This window comes from Pseudorasbora parva, chromosome 10 (genome assembly GCF_024679245.1).
Source record: "Pseudorasbora parva isolate DD20220531a chromosome 10, ASM2467924v1, whole genome shotgun sequence".
NCBI classification, from domain to species: domain Eukaryota; kingdom Metazoa; phylum Chordata; class Actinopteri; order Cypriniformes; family Gobionidae; genus Pseudorasbora; species Pseudorasbora parva.
Window position 1 is genome coordinate 21,231,689 of NC_090181.1, and position 14,985 is coordinate 21,246,673.

A 14,985-nucleotide genomic window follows, 5' to 3' on the forward strand; every position below is an offset into this window, starting at 1 on the left:
AGTCTTTTTTGGTGCGTAATTGATGACAATGTGTTCATTTTTGGGTACACTATCTCTTTAACCTTTACTTAGATGATTGTAGTTTAGTCAGACTCTTACCTTCACAAAAAGCTCGATGACGGCTTCGTTATCCCCCTTCACACCGTTCTGAGGTACCGAGAGAGACATCCCGAACTTTTGCCTTTACACGGACGCGTTCACAACAACAAACCTCGATTTCTTCACCTTGGCACAAAAAGTTTTCCTTTCACGCCTCCCTCTTTCTCGAACCGAGTTTTTCGAACACAAATATCACTCTGTGTTTTTTCCAAGTGCAACCGAAATACAGAGAGTCCGTTAAAATCAAGCCACGAGCTTTTCCACGAGATTCTACTACCTAGAAACACATCACTAAGAAAACCCGACAGAGTCCGCTATGTCTCCTCCTCAACTACTGCCCTCAGGATGGCGACGTCGAAGAGGGGGGAAATCAACGGGAGTATTTAAGGCGGTGATGTCATGCGCAGTGGCCCGTAGAGGCGAGTGGGCCGAATACGTCCGGCGCGACTAAAATCGGTACCGTGCCGCGTGCACAAAAAACAGTTTCCTGGAAGTTTTTTTCTTTCTGCTAAATTGGTATAGAAACCTCATCCGACTTTTATTGTAATGTAAGGGTACAGAGAACGCTACGAATACGATACAAGAAAAGTTTAACCTTACCCTTTAATATATATTTTTACATTTGGCAGAATAGTTAACTATGGTATTTTGGCAGAAACTCTATATAAGCCTATAATAATCAGACTAGTTAATTTTCTACATGAGTAACTTGTGTATGTTATTCTCACAATGGCAGTAAATTATACATAATTTATTGATTCTACTTTGTTATATTTAAATTGTTCCTTTTTAATTTGAAAAAGTTACTGCTACTAAACTGTTTGTTGAATTGCACACACTAAGCACTAAGTTAGTCATGTGCCTTAAATCACTGAAAACTGAGCCACACAGCATCTGATCAGGATTTAAAGAAATCAGTAAACTTTTAACAAGTTTTCTCAACATTGCATATCAAATCAACTGCACATTATTTTGAATTATCACACAGTGAGTCATTGAACCATGTATCACTGTCTCTGAGGGGTATAATGCATTTACGTAAGCCCCTATATTTTAAGTATAGTTAAGTATTCATAATAATATGAAATTCATGGTTCTTTCTCTCTCTCTCTCTCTCTCTCTCTCTCTCTCTCTCTCTCTCTCTCTCTCTCTATATATATATATATATATATATATATATATATATAAACACACATATGTGTGTGTGTGTGTGTGTGTGTGTGTGTATGTATATATATATATATATATATAGATGTTTACACTTTTTATGATTTAATTACTTAATAGGTTTCCATTAGACTCACAAACCGAAGTCTGAGAACCCGACATATATTTAATATACTTCATGTTGTTGCCAACAATGAATGGAACATATTGAATTTTGTATATCAATATGGTGAAAGGTTATCCTATTCAAATCAAAATGTGGTAGTTAGGCCAAGTAATCTAAAATTAATCAGAGTAGTCAGAATACATTATCTAAAAGGAGTAATTTAGACTTCATTACTAACTACATTTTGACATGCAATTTGGAATCCATAACAGTACAATTTGAAAGTAATCCCAGCGGCACTATACACATATTATATATACAAACCTACTGAACATTTGTACTTGATTGAGACAACTGGTTCCTTTGGTTGGCTTTCTTGTAAATGCCCTGAAACAACATTGGGGAAAGAAATATCCTTTTTTTTAATCCATTCAATAAAAGTCAAAGGTAACCTAGACAGTTTGGTTACCAGCATTTTTCAAAATACCCTCTGTCCTGCAAAAGACATACATACAGGTTTGGAACAGCATACAGATGAGTAAATGACAACAGAACATTTATTTTTGGGTAAACCATCCTAAAAATATTTCAGAAACACAGCTCTCTATTACTTAGTCTGACCTCTAGGGACTGTGTAAAGAAAGACAGACCTCATGTTTATCTCTTCAACACCTATGTATTCCCACAGTGGCCCATGACCAGTTAGGAAGCAGGTGGCTCTATAAAATAACACCCAGGGCATAAACATTGTAGCCTTGAGCTGTTTTTTGCAGATCAGTCCTTGTTAACCACATTACACTGTAATAACTCACTGAGCTTTCATCTTTGGCCGCTTAAGAGTCGTTTCCAAGTGTTGCTAAGGTGACAACAAAATAACACGTACAGCAGATTACCATGTGTCATCACCAGACCTGGGTCACCACAGGCCTTCCACAGAACCTTCTAGAAACAATGGATTGGCAAACATATGTAAAATAGCCTTAAATGCAAAACAGCCTTGCATACATTATATCCAAAATGTAATTCAGTTTGAATACAATTGTCACCATAATATTTTTTACAGACACCAAGTTTAAAGGGAAACAAATTAACAATTAAGCAACTCAACAAAAAGGATTTGAGACAATTTTTTTTTTTTTTTCATTTTAATGTGACTGTTCAAAGCCAGAAATTACTGCAGGGATCAACAATTCCAAACAACTTAGGTTACAAAAAATATAAAGCAAAAAATAAAGGATGAAAACAGACATTTCTGATTTGTTCTCATGTGCACAGTAGAGCTCTCGAGCATTGCCACAATGCTCAGATGAACAGAGAGAGCCGCCTGCTGGATCAGCTCTGGGTGTTTTGGTTTATGGATCATGCACAAAAGAGGACAAACACGCTGGGGTCTGTCGTCCATGCAAACAAAACACTCGTATAAAGTCCTGCTGAAGTGAAGCGAGAATCCATAGGCCAACTTGTACATTATTAACTCAGAACTGCAAATATGCTTTTCATTTGTTTCATCATGACCGTAAAAGCAACACAGGAATCATGAGGGGGATTGGGGACTAAAAAAGGTTTGTTTTTGGATAAACAGTCATCGACAGTATTTAAGGGTGGAGAAGAGGACAAAATCTGATCAAGAAGCTTCAGCTGCTCAATCATTTTTCACATCATAAAACTCCTCAGCAATAAACATTCCAAAAAAATCCAAACAAACAAAAGTCTAGGGGAATTTTAACAATTTGTACATTCTAAAGCTGAACCAACATCAAACATTTAAAATGCAGAGAGTGGGGAAAAAAAAGAGGGAAATGTGGGGTATGGTAGATATTCCCTCAGGACTGAGATGACGGAGACATCTGGGCCTTCCTCATTGAGCGGAGAGCTTTCTCCCGTAGGTGCTTCTCCAGATCATCCAAACTGTCTTCTACTTCACTCTCTGATTCCTTCAGGAAAGGTAGCATTAATTATGTCTGACTCAAGCATAACAACAAATATGCTTAGAATTTCACCTTATGCAGAACTTATACAAGTATGGTAAAATGGAGAGACACTTTATTACTTGACGACTTTAAAAGTGTAACTTCACCTTTTTCTGGTCAGAGTCTGGCTCTGCTTCCTGTACGTGTCCTCCTGCCGCCCCTCCACTCTTTTCTTCTCCACTCTTCTCCTTCTTCTGTTTCTTATGCTTCTTGTGTTTTTTCTCTTTCTTGTGTTTCTTCTCTTTCTTCTTTTTCTTCTTCTTACCACCTTCTGCATCTGAGTTCTAAAGAACAAAGAAATTTTTTTGACTCATGCAATATAAAAAGCAACATCATGCATAGTGCAGAGAATTTTAACAAACTTTTGGCATTCATCCTAAAAACAGTAGTTTTAATAATTTTAATACATTTCTAAAATATAATCAACTGAAAAAAGTAGTCGTCGACCGATATATCGCCACGGTCAATATATCTGCTGCTATTTGCCATTTTTTAACGTGAACAAGAGGGTTCGGCTTCACTGGAGACATGACAAACTTTAAATCCTTTAAAATATGCTGTGCTATATTCAATTGACCACTATGTGATAATGTCATGTACACGGTATGTAAAATTAGTGCTAGCTTGTTAGTATTTGAAACTAATATGATTAACAGTGCCCACAAACTTACAAGATTACTAAGTAGCTTGTTAGCACCTGTTAGTTACATTGTTTACTTACTTTTTATTCATACATTTTTAATTGCAGAATCAAGAAGTTGCCATCACAAGTATGAAAAGGTTTATTTTAAAGATGTTTTTTTCCCTCCATATTTCGAATTTATTAAATATAATTAAAATAAATATAATATATGCCTATTATGTGTCAGCCATCCATCGAACACTACTGAGAAGTCTGGAAATTAAAATCAAACACAAACTTGATTTTAGGAGCCCCAAAGCTCTCTTGGATAAGTAAGACCCGAGCTTGGGCATGTGTGGCATACCTTGTTAGGTGATGGGCTTGGGGAGACACTGCTGGTCTTTTTGGCAGGAGGAGGTGGAGAACGGCTAGCAGAGCGAGAGGGTGAGACTGAAGCAGGCCGCTTGTGAGCCGTGGGAGGTGGAGGAGGAGGAGAAGCAGATGGTGAATGTGAAACCTGCCTCCTTACAGGCTGGGGGCTTTGAGAACTTCTACAAATGGACAGGAACAGAGTCGGTCAGAAATTGTTAACCTGTTAAACAATCAAAATAGTCACTAAAGAAAAACGTACCTCTGAGATTTGCGTGGTTCTGGTGTGCGTGAAACTCTGCGAATGGGTCTGGTGCTGTGAGATGGGGACGTCTGACGTCTTTGTCTCTGCGGGGATAAACTCGAGGGGCCATATCGAGCAGAAGGACTGGAAGACACTCGAGTAGCGTGGGCAGGGGGAGAGGAGCGGGCATCTCTGCCCCGTTGGGCTGCAGGGGGATTTGGAGAGCTTCTACGGTGGCGGGGTGGAGGCGAAGTAGAAGAGGGCGGAGTACGTCTTTTTCCTGGACTACTGCCACGGCCCCGTTTGGGGGATCGAGAGGAGCGACGTTTGGCCACAGGGGAGGGTGATCCTCTACGCTTGGTCACTGGCGAGAGAGATGCCCTACGCTTGGCCAATGGCGAGGGAGATGCCCTGCGCTTGGCCACTGGTGAGGGAGACACTCTGCGTTTGGACGTGGGTGAAGGAGATCCTCTGCGTTTGGACACGGGTGAAGGAGACCCTCGGCGTTTGGACACGGGTGAAGGAGACCCTCGGCGCTTGGACACGGGTGAAGGAGACCCTCTCCTCTTTGGCAAGGGTGAATGAGACCCTCTGCGTTTTGAAGGGGGTGAAGGAGATCCTCTCCTCTTGGACACAGATGAAGGAGATCCTCTCCTTTTGGACAAAGGGGATAAAGACCTTCTACGCTTGGGAGAACCTGATGAGCGTCTTTTTTGAGCTGGGGAAGGGGAGGGACTGTATCTGCGCTGAATGGGAGGAGTGAAACGCCGGTGAGGTGGAGATGGAGATCTGAATAAGGAGGGACAGAAGAAAGGGATGAATACCCGGTAGGTCAAAGTCTTCACAAGCCAAAACCACAAAAACTCTTCATGAGCTCAGCTGGACTTTACCTGCGCCTCGGGGGAGGAGAAGGTGTCCTGCGGCGGCGAACAGGAGACGGTGTACCGTGTCTACGGCCAGCAGGTGATGGAGAGCGTCTCTTTCTAGAAAAGAAAAGAAATGACTAAACTCAGGGTTGGCTACAATTTTCAACGCACAGCTGCGTTTGAAAGCACAAGGACTGGTCTGCTAATAAATGCCTGCATTCAAATGCTCCCGTGTGTAAGCACTGTGTGAAAAGCATGATTGATGTATATTTACAACATGTTTTTGAAGCGCTGATCATTATAGCAAAATCAGAGACATATTTGATGAGCGCTTGAGCACAATGGCCAGTCAGAGGTGTTTATGATTCCACTCAACGCATCACTTTTTTTTACAATTTCAGACACTTACATTAAGGTTTTTTGATGGCATATTTTAGCTTATACAAAAGACAATTAGGTTTGTTCCTGTGTTTGGTTGAGCTTCTGTTTATTATTTTTAATATGCTTCATGTATGTGTGTTGATCAATATTTAAATGTAAAAAAAAAGTTGAAAAAGTGCGCGCATGCAAGTTTCATTCAAATATTGTTGATTTTTACCTTGGGGATGCATCTCTGTGTCGCCTCCGTGGTGATGCAGGTGAATGGCTCCGCCGCCTTCTGATTTCTCCATTCCTGGCACCTGCCCCCCTATTCTGCCTCCTTGGACCTTCATCTTCAGAGGAAGAGGATGAACCAGTGTCTGTAAGCAAACAAGAAAACATAACCTGGTTACCAATTATAAATTAAACATCTACTAGCATACATTTTTCACATCCAACACAACTCATAGGTGCAAGCACAGGTGTGAGAAGAGAGGCCAAACGAGTGTGATGGAAATAAAAAACAGTGGTAACCTGAGGAGGACTGCTGATTCTGTCGCCGATACTGACGTCGCTGCTGGACAGAATCTGCTGTTGACCCTTTGCCCATCTTCTCCTCTTCTGTAACAAAAATCAGCGGAGTCCTTCAGTTCCCAAGAAACACCCAAGTGCCCACCGACACAAAATAATAATGTGCAAAAGCACCCAACTAGGGCTGAACGATATTCTGTTTTAACATCGACATCGCGATGTGCGCGTGTGCGATAGTCACATCGCCGAAACATGCGATGTGAAGGGTAGTAGTATTTTTATACGGTCTATGGTAGTATATGGTGTATTAAGGAAGCACACAGTAAACACGAGTTTGTTGCTGGAGTGACATGCACGTTCCTCATGCCTGCACAGTGATTGGTTCGCTGTGCAGGTGCTCACCGCTCACAGGCAAACATTCACTGCTAATATGCGCGACGAAGAGGATCCGAAGAGGAAAAAAAAAAGGTTCGTACCAGAAATCATCTTTTTAGGACTATTTTGGCTACATAAAAGAGGATGTTGAACAAAAAGAGGTACTTTGCATGGAGTGTCTTGTGGCCACAAAACAAGAAAACACCACCAATTTGTCTGATCACTTAAAACGGCACCACAAAGATCTTTACGACGAATACAAAGCAGGGCTCGACATTAACACTCGTCCAGGACATGTGGGTGTTTTGAAGGGACAAGTGAAAGAGAATTTTACTTGACCGACGGACAAGACAAGAGCGCCTGATTAAAACAAAAAATAACTAGCGAATCACCAAAATGCAAGAATGTTTGTGCATTTATTTAGTGTAAGTGGCGATCGATTGTGGATAATATATAATGAACTGATGATAATAAGGTCACGCTGTTCACCCTCGTGCAGCCTCTCAAGGAGAAATCACAACACTAGAGCCTTTTCCTGAATACCATCACGACTGAAAATGACACTGATTTCATATGACAGCTCCATAAACAACTAATTAACAATCACTTAGTCACTTACATTTTAGATGCAATATTTAGTGTTTTTGTTCTATTTCAGCAGTGAAAAACGTTCATAGCAGACCCGTAACACGTCTCACTCATAGCAACAAATGTGAACGATTCAGCGTTCGAATGAATCGTTTGAATGAACGACTCAGTGACTCACTTGTTAAGATGGTCACCTGCTGCCACCTACTGGAGGTTTAGTTTCATGTTTACACATACTTTCCAACATTTCTTTTTGTCACTTGTAATGAAGCTTGCTTATTCGTGAAATTATTAATATCACGGAACGGTAATTATTGACTTTAGCCTGGATTGATGGCTCTCAATATCGCAATATATATCGTTGGGGGGGAAAATATCGCAATGTAATTTTTTTCCAATATGGTGCAGGCCTACACCCAACCATTCACAACCACCCATGACATGCACCCTTTCCTCATATTTAAAATGATCAGGAGACTGAAGAGACAAGAGCTGCAGAATCCAAAGCATTAGCTCATGTTATTATAAGTTTAACAAAAGGCCAGACAGACAGGGTTCTGCCTACAAGTCTAGATCTGTAAACCTATCTGAAAGGCACACAAACACATTTTAAGGACCAATTCTCACCGGATTCCGATGCGTCGGACCGTCTGGGTTTTGGAGAAGGAGTGTCATTTCTTCCACCAGGCCTGTGCTTCACAGCTGAAATTCAGATGAATTACAGTCATAATCATTTTACTGATTTATTATCCTACAAACCATGTTGTTGGTGAAATGGTAACCATCTCAGAGGAAAAAAACAATAACTTATCAATAGTTATTTTGTTATTTTTACCTGAAGGGCTGGCGTCTGGTCCTGATGGACTGCGGCCTCGTCTTCTGGAGGGGCTGGTGGGGTCTAAGCGGCGTGGAAGTTTTCTGGGTGGTGTCACTGACCTACGTTTCCCTGCTCTCTTATGGGGTGACCGAGAAGAGGAGCTGCCTGAGGAAGACCGGGAGCGAGAGCGCCGCCTGGTGGATGAATGAGATTATTTGAACACAAAAGCCAACTCAACATTTAGCAGTTCAAATGAGGGAGATAAAAGACAGATTTTAAGTTTAAACAACTTTCTTTTTTAAAACAGTGATGAACAACAGTTTGCATATTTAGAAACATATATTGATGTATTCTCCTGTGTTGGTGTAGGTTCATAAGCGATTTGTTACAAATTTAGCAGAATGGTGCATGTTGAGTTCCCAGCTTTATAAAACAGTCTAACGTGCTCTTGTCCTTGGAATATTTTTTAAAAATTATTTATTCCAGAGATGCTAAAGGTGAATTTTCAGTGTCACATGATCCTTCAGAAATCATTCTATTATGCTGATTTGGCACGCAACAAAAATGTCTTATTAATAATGTTGAAAACAGTGTTCATTTTAATGGAAATCATAAATACATTTTCAGGATTCTAAAAAAGTTCAGAAAAAAAGCATTTATTTAAAATAGGAAGGTTTTGTAACACTATATGTCTTTACAGTAACTTTTGATCAATTTAATGCATCATTGCAAAATAAATAAAAAAATAAAGGCTGACCTGCGGACAGGTGAGCGGCTACGTCTATGCCTAGAGGGAGGTCGCCGTCTAGGGGGGCTCCTACGTCTCGGAGAGATTCGCCTCCTGGGACTTCTGCGGCGAGGAGAGAACGACCTACAAGCAGAGACATTCGCTTATATATCCGAGATCAATCACATTTACAGGCAAGCAAAATGATCCAAGATAAGAAATCACCATCAGAGACAAAACTCACCTAGAGCGGGATCGAGGTCGTTTGCGAGAACGAGGTGATCGAGAGCGAGAGCGGTGGCGCGGGCGATCTCTTCGTCCATCCTTATCTCTGTCCCTGTCTCTGGGTTTCGGCCTGTCTTCTGATTTGGACGTTTTGTCTGGTGATGACTCTTTCACAACCTCAGATACAGAGTCCGGCTTCACCTCACCCACCAGATCACTGACAGGTAAAAAGGGAGGGAGGGGGGTCAGTCTAAAAATATATGATCCTACAGAAAGGCACAATGTGCAATTTTATGCACTTTTCCAGAAAGATAAAATCACTACCTGTGGAACTTAGATAAATAAAAATGTTGTGGTCAGTAACAACTACAATTTTAGAATTGCATTGTCCAGTGTCAGGCTTCCATAGTTACCTGGTAGAGGAAGCCTCCTCAATGAGTGGCTCTGGTTTGGAGCTCTCTGATTGGTCCGGTTCTTGCTTTGGTTCTTCTTTATTATTGGGCGGACTAGAAGGAGGCAAGGCAGCCGGGCTCGGTTTCCGGCGAGGAGAGCGAGGGGGACTGGATTTACGGTCACGCTTCACAGGGGAGCGGGACTTTCTCCTGGAATCGAAAGTGAATAAGAAAAAGAAAAAAAAAGTGTAAAACTTTACACTACCAACTATAAAAATCTAATAGTTTAAGATTGACATTTTGTATTAATTATTTGTGTACATAATTTGATTTTTGTGCCCTTATGATCTTTAATCAAAAATAACAACTCAAATGAAATCACCATAATTAACAAAATACAATGGTCCAACAATTCCATCAACTCCTGATGAAAAAAAAACAAGTTCCAGCCTAAATTCTCTCATGTTTCAGAAACCGTTTCACTCAAAAATTTAAATTTCATGCTGAAGCAAAATGAAGGCCAAAACCAACCGTTTAGGGCTTTTTGACTGAGCTCGCTCTTTGATCTCCTTCTCCCTTTTATCATCATCTATTTTTTTCAGAGAGGCGAGTTTCTCTTGTTCAATCTAAAACAGTAAATAAAAAAAACTGTTAAACACTCAACTTGTAGTTTACAATCATGTTGCACACATACCCAAGTCATTATTACAACAACAAAAAAAGCTCCATATCAACCCAATCATAATCAGTATGCATGTTCATAACTTTCCAGCTCTTCTTCATCACCTGTCTCTGTTTGATCTCCTCTTTTTTTTGCTCTAGGAAGGCAGACGGGATACCAGCGATGTTCTCCTGAGCACTTAGCAACAGCGGCCAGAGGTCCTTCATGAATTCCCGAGCGTTCTTCCCATTCAAAAACCCTGTCAAATTAATCTGCATCATCTTCCCATCTGGATTCTGCAACACAAACAGCAAGGAGGAAGAGAGAGGAGAGGAAACCATGCAGTTAATATTAAAACAGAACAGGAGTGCTGAGCTCTGAAAGTCTACCTACACCTTCCCTTCCTGAACATCCAGTAAACAGCTGCTTTTCAACAAGAGCCCAGTACCTGTGGGCCTCAAATGTCTCTAAAACCAACTGCCACAGCTGAATTTTATTTTTACTCATAAACCAATTGAATAAAAGGATAAAAAAAACACTTCTAAAATGAATAAACTCCCTTTGAGCATGCATTACGTGTTTACATGTTATTATCTGAACTGAGATGTACCCTCCCAGTTCACATCCCTCGTCAAGTTGCAATAAGACCCTCCCCCACCACTAGGGCTGTCTCTTCCTGTGCAATATCAAACTCCTGAGAGATAAACATTACAGTCCACAAACAGAGTGCATCAAAACCCCACAAAGCAAGAACAGTCCAGTTGTCTTCAGTGTGAGTGGCGCAGGCTCTGTGGGCTGGGGGGGGCGGAGAAAGGCGCTCCATTGGCTGGCCTCCGCCTCACTACTGCATCACACTCAATCACCTTGAGTTTAATGCTATATCATTTATCTAAATTGCAAGAGACGAACAAGCAATAATGAGTACACAAGGCATGGACAACTCTTTATTTACAACAAATGAAGAGGAAAATAAACCTATGAGATCCATATGCTAAGACAGGGATGCTGAATCGTGCTCCTAAAGATGCATGTTCAGTTGTAAGAATAGGGCTGGATCCTAAATTTTGCAAGTAGATCTTCAAGAGCAGGACTGAGCACCCGGTGTCCAAAAATAATGTTTAAAAAAATGAACATTTGTGGTTCAGTAAAAGTTAAGCACCATCGACAGCATCTGTGGAAGAAGTTTTTCTATTTTTGATGCCAGGGCCAAGCAAATATGATGATTCGTTTGCCCTCTTCAGAAAAATGTATATGGACCCATTTAGGTGGTGTTCAGAAAAAGTGTGATATTATAAAATAGAAAAAATTAGCATTTTTTATTTTATTTTGCATACCAACACTATACTGTACTGAAAAAGATATGCATCACATTATTATTATATATTGTGATTCATTTTGACGTTCCATTCCATTTAATATAATAATGGCTATGGGGGTTGGATGTATAAAGTTCACATCTAGATTTTCTTTTAGAATTTAATTAAGCTTTTTTTTTTTAAATAAAAAGGTACAATAAAAAATATATAATTCATCCTGTGACCCCTGGTGATTAAGTTTAAAAACCCCTGGAATAATCAGTTACCACTGAAAACAACTACAGGTTTGTCCACCTAAAGCAGTAGTCCAATTGCAAAAATTATGATTTAGACAACTTTTACGCTCAAATAACATTCTTACTGAATTAAAGTTCTTTAAAAAATATATGAGCCTCACATTTCGTTCTTAAAGCCTTTTACCATAACTGTAGCTGGAATTATTTTTTAGAAACCAAAAATAAACTAAATGGAGAATTAAAGGGTTAGTTCACCCAAAAATGAAATTTATGTCATTAATGACTCACCCTAATGTCGTTCCACACCCGTAAGACCTCGCATTCATCTAACACAGTTTAAGATATTTTATATTTAGTCCGAGAGCGTTACCAAGTGTATGCACACTATACTGTCCATGTCTAGAAAGCTAATAAAATTAATTAGAATCTCTTTCTCCCCTCTCTCCTTTCTGGACATGGACAGTATAGTGTGTATACACTTGGATATGCTCTCGGACTAAATATAAAATATTGTAAACTGTGTTCTGAAGATGAACGGAGGTCTTACGGGTGTGGAACGATCTTAGGGCGAGTCATTAATGACATCAATTTCATTTTTGGGTGAACTAACCCTTTACTTTTTCTCTGAGGTAACTGACATTATTCCACAAATGCTGTAGATCAAACCTAACTTTTATTTAACCTGAAACATTCCTTCAAGTTATTATATGGCTACGTTATTACAAAAACTGAAAGCACCTCTTTATGTCAGAGAATAAGGAAACACCTGTACGCATCATAAATAGGAGCAAATACCTCTCTGGAATCCAAGCAAAAGCATCCTGAAAATCAAATCTTTAGAAACTAAAACAGTGACTAATAAACAGAGCTTAGCTAAATTAATGAAAACGGAAATTGTCACTTTGTTATTTGCATCACATTGTGCAAATACACAATCATACAAATAAACCAATGTATTCTTTTATAACTTACAGCTGAGCTAGTCAATGAGACGGAGCAAAATACTTATTGCCCAATAAATCCCCCTGAAAAAAATACCCATCTTACACCACCAATGTTGCACTGCATTCTCACATGCAATTTTATATTTTTCTTTAATGGTTGTATGTTGTTTCTAAAATGGTCATTCAAATAGGCCTTGTGTTTAAGATATAGTGCTAAACTTTGACTTTGAAAGGCACAAATGATAAAGCTGAAATGACTCTACCACTGGCACAATGTCAAGCCCTGCTTATAACTCACCTCAAAAAATAAAGCTCATCATCAAGGGAGAGTTGGATTCAGAGAGACTTTGGGCTCAGGTGAGATCTAATTAGGAGTTGGTGCTATACTTCAGATGCAAGGAATAAGATCCATATTGGTTCAGGCCTTTTAAATCATAAATCACATCAACATTAGAACATTGCTGTTCAGAAGGAATGGTGTCACAAATCATATCTTCAGAAAGAGATAATATCATTTTACCCCTTTTTCTGTCTTTTTAAAACCAGACAGACACTTAAAGACTGTGATGTTAGATGTTTTCTGCCGTTACATCTACACATGACAAATGTTTCAAATAACTGTCAGCGGTTTTTCACTGATCTTCAAACCTTCTCTCATCCTCCCAATGAACAAAACACATTTAATATATAATTGCAGCATGTGTGAATAGAGCGGGAAGAGCAGTGAGTGGGCGTCTACCTTTTCCTCCAGCTGGTTGAAGACAAATTCAATGACGACATCATCCTCAAAGCCAAGGATCTCGGTCACACGCTGGGTGATCCAGGGCTTGATGACTTCCAGGTTGACCTTGGTCATATCCACCTAACGACACATCAGAAAACACAATCATTAAAAACAGAATTTCCATATATTTTTTGGTAACTTCAGGGTCAACTCTTGTTTGGATTAATTATGTTTTACATTGTCCTTCAGGAATCATTTAAACTACTGATGCTCAAACATATTTTGAAAACAATTGTGCTGCGTAATATTTTTGGGGAAACTTTTTCAGGATTCTTTGTTGAATAGAATTCTAAAAAAGAACAGCATTTACTTGAAATAGAAATGTTAAGTAACATTATAAATGACTATACTGTCACTTTTGATCAATTGAATGTATCATTGCTCTGCACTGCAAAATTATAAAAAACGATTATACTAACATGATTGAACAATTAAAACTAATGCGCCCTAATGTGCAGAATGTTTATGGTAATGTGGTGCGGTGAACACATTTGCACCAAAGAAAACAAATGTATATATTTTCGACCTTCTTCTCCAGACATTCCGCAAACTTCAGTTGCTTCAACAGCTTCTTGTGTTTGTTGCTGAAGCGGTTATCCTGCTCCGCACTGGTGCCCTTAAGAAGAAGAAAAAATGTATTCATAATTATATCATGTAACACAAATTTTTAATTTTTTTCTATATCTCAAGTTAATATGCGATTTGAAGCATGAGGCTAATGAAAAACTGCATTATTTATACACCAACACATACATGGTCCAATGTATAAGAACATTAAATTGGCCATCTGTATTTCGGTTTCAGTTTGCATTTCACAAATGTAACTAAGAAACATCTACTACAGATGACGTTATAGAGGAATTTGTTCGTAATAATAATGATAGTATAAAAACAAGTTCGTTAAATTTGTTGTTCCCGTTTAATCTGTTGAGTATTTTCAGGTTCTCTCACGCAGCCGCCATTACAGCCACACTCCAACGAACACATCAAATACAGCCTTAAAACAACCAACCAATCAACCAACTGACAAATAACAAATTGTAACAACACTTTCAACCTTTATAGTGCGGTATTTGTAAAAGAATATAACACTTACGCGGAAAAACCCCGCGTCCATTTCTGTCGTGTGTCAATATGGCACGATGTCCCAAAATCCACTGCGGCGCGGCAGCTTTTTCGTCACTTCCGGAAAACGAGAAATCTGGGTAGCGTCGTAGCGTCATCGAGCGTCATATGGGTAGCGTCCGATAGGTGAAAATCTGAAAATGCTGCCTCCGCAGGTTGTTTTTATACTTTTTCTGTTTTGTATTGTATGCATAATGGTATGTTTACTTCCATTTGTAAAAAAAAAAAAAATCTTTATTTCATCTAGCTTGGATTTAAAAAAAAAAAAAAAAAAAAAAACATCATGCAATTGTTCAAATCTATTTAATACTAAGTAATGTTTCATAAAATACTGATTAATCAGTATAACATATAAAATATGATTTCATTCTATTTTGTTAGTTTATCCTTCAACAAACGAGGAAATTAAATTGCATTTGAGCAGCCATTTTGAGAATTTTATTTATTATTTGAACATTTAA

At 39.1% G+C, this 14,985-nt stretch overlaps 2 protein-coding genes across 4 annotated transcripts in view; both read right to left on the reverse strand.

The window, feature by feature from the left end:
- The window catches only part of clic4 (chloride intracellular channel 4), a 33,371-nt gene extending 32,910 nt beyond the window's left edge, over positions 1-461 (reverse strand). Inside the window, exon 1 of the mRNA XM_067455455.1 lies at positions 100-461. Coding sequence (XP_067311556.1) covers positions 100-168 — 69 coding nt within the window. The 5' untranslated portion in view covers positions 169-461. The remainder of the gene's footprint in view (positions 1-99) is intronic.
- Positions 462-2,503: 2,042 nt separating this feature from the next.
- srrm1 (serine/arginine repetitive matrix 1) lies at positions 2,504-14,631 on the reverse strand. 3 transcript variants are annotated; one of them, XM_067455457.1, is made up of 17 exons: positions 14,496-14,631; positions 13,926-14,015; positions 13,355-13,477; positions 10,245-10,415; positions 9,990-10,084; positions 9,480-9,668; positions 9,086-9,283; positions 8,872-8,985; positions 8,133-8,308; positions 7,925-7,999; positions 6,338-6,424; positions 6,042-6,183; positions 5,468-5,560; positions 4,596-5,366; positions 4,329-4,515; positions 3,450-3,626; positions 2,504-3,299 (listed from the first exon to the last, which is right to left on the reverse strand). In XM_067455457.1, exons 1-17 carry the CDS (start codon positions 14,514-14,516, stop codon positions 3,288-3,290), a joined length of 2,721 nt encoding a protein of 906 aa, XP_067311558.1. In that variant the 5' UTR covers positions 14,517-14,631; the 3' UTR covers positions 2,504-3,287. The 3 variants fall into 3 exon arrangements, with proteins under 3 accessions (XP_067311558.1, XP_067311557.1, XP_067311559.1); XM_067455456.1 differs by having other exon boundaries at positions 2,504-3,306; XM_067455458.1 differs by lacking the exons at positions 13,355-13,477; positions 13,926-14,015; positions 14,496-14,631 and adding an exon at positions 12,914-13,044 and having other exon boundaries at positions 2,505-3,306.
- Positions 14,632-14,985: the final 354 nt, after the last annotated feature.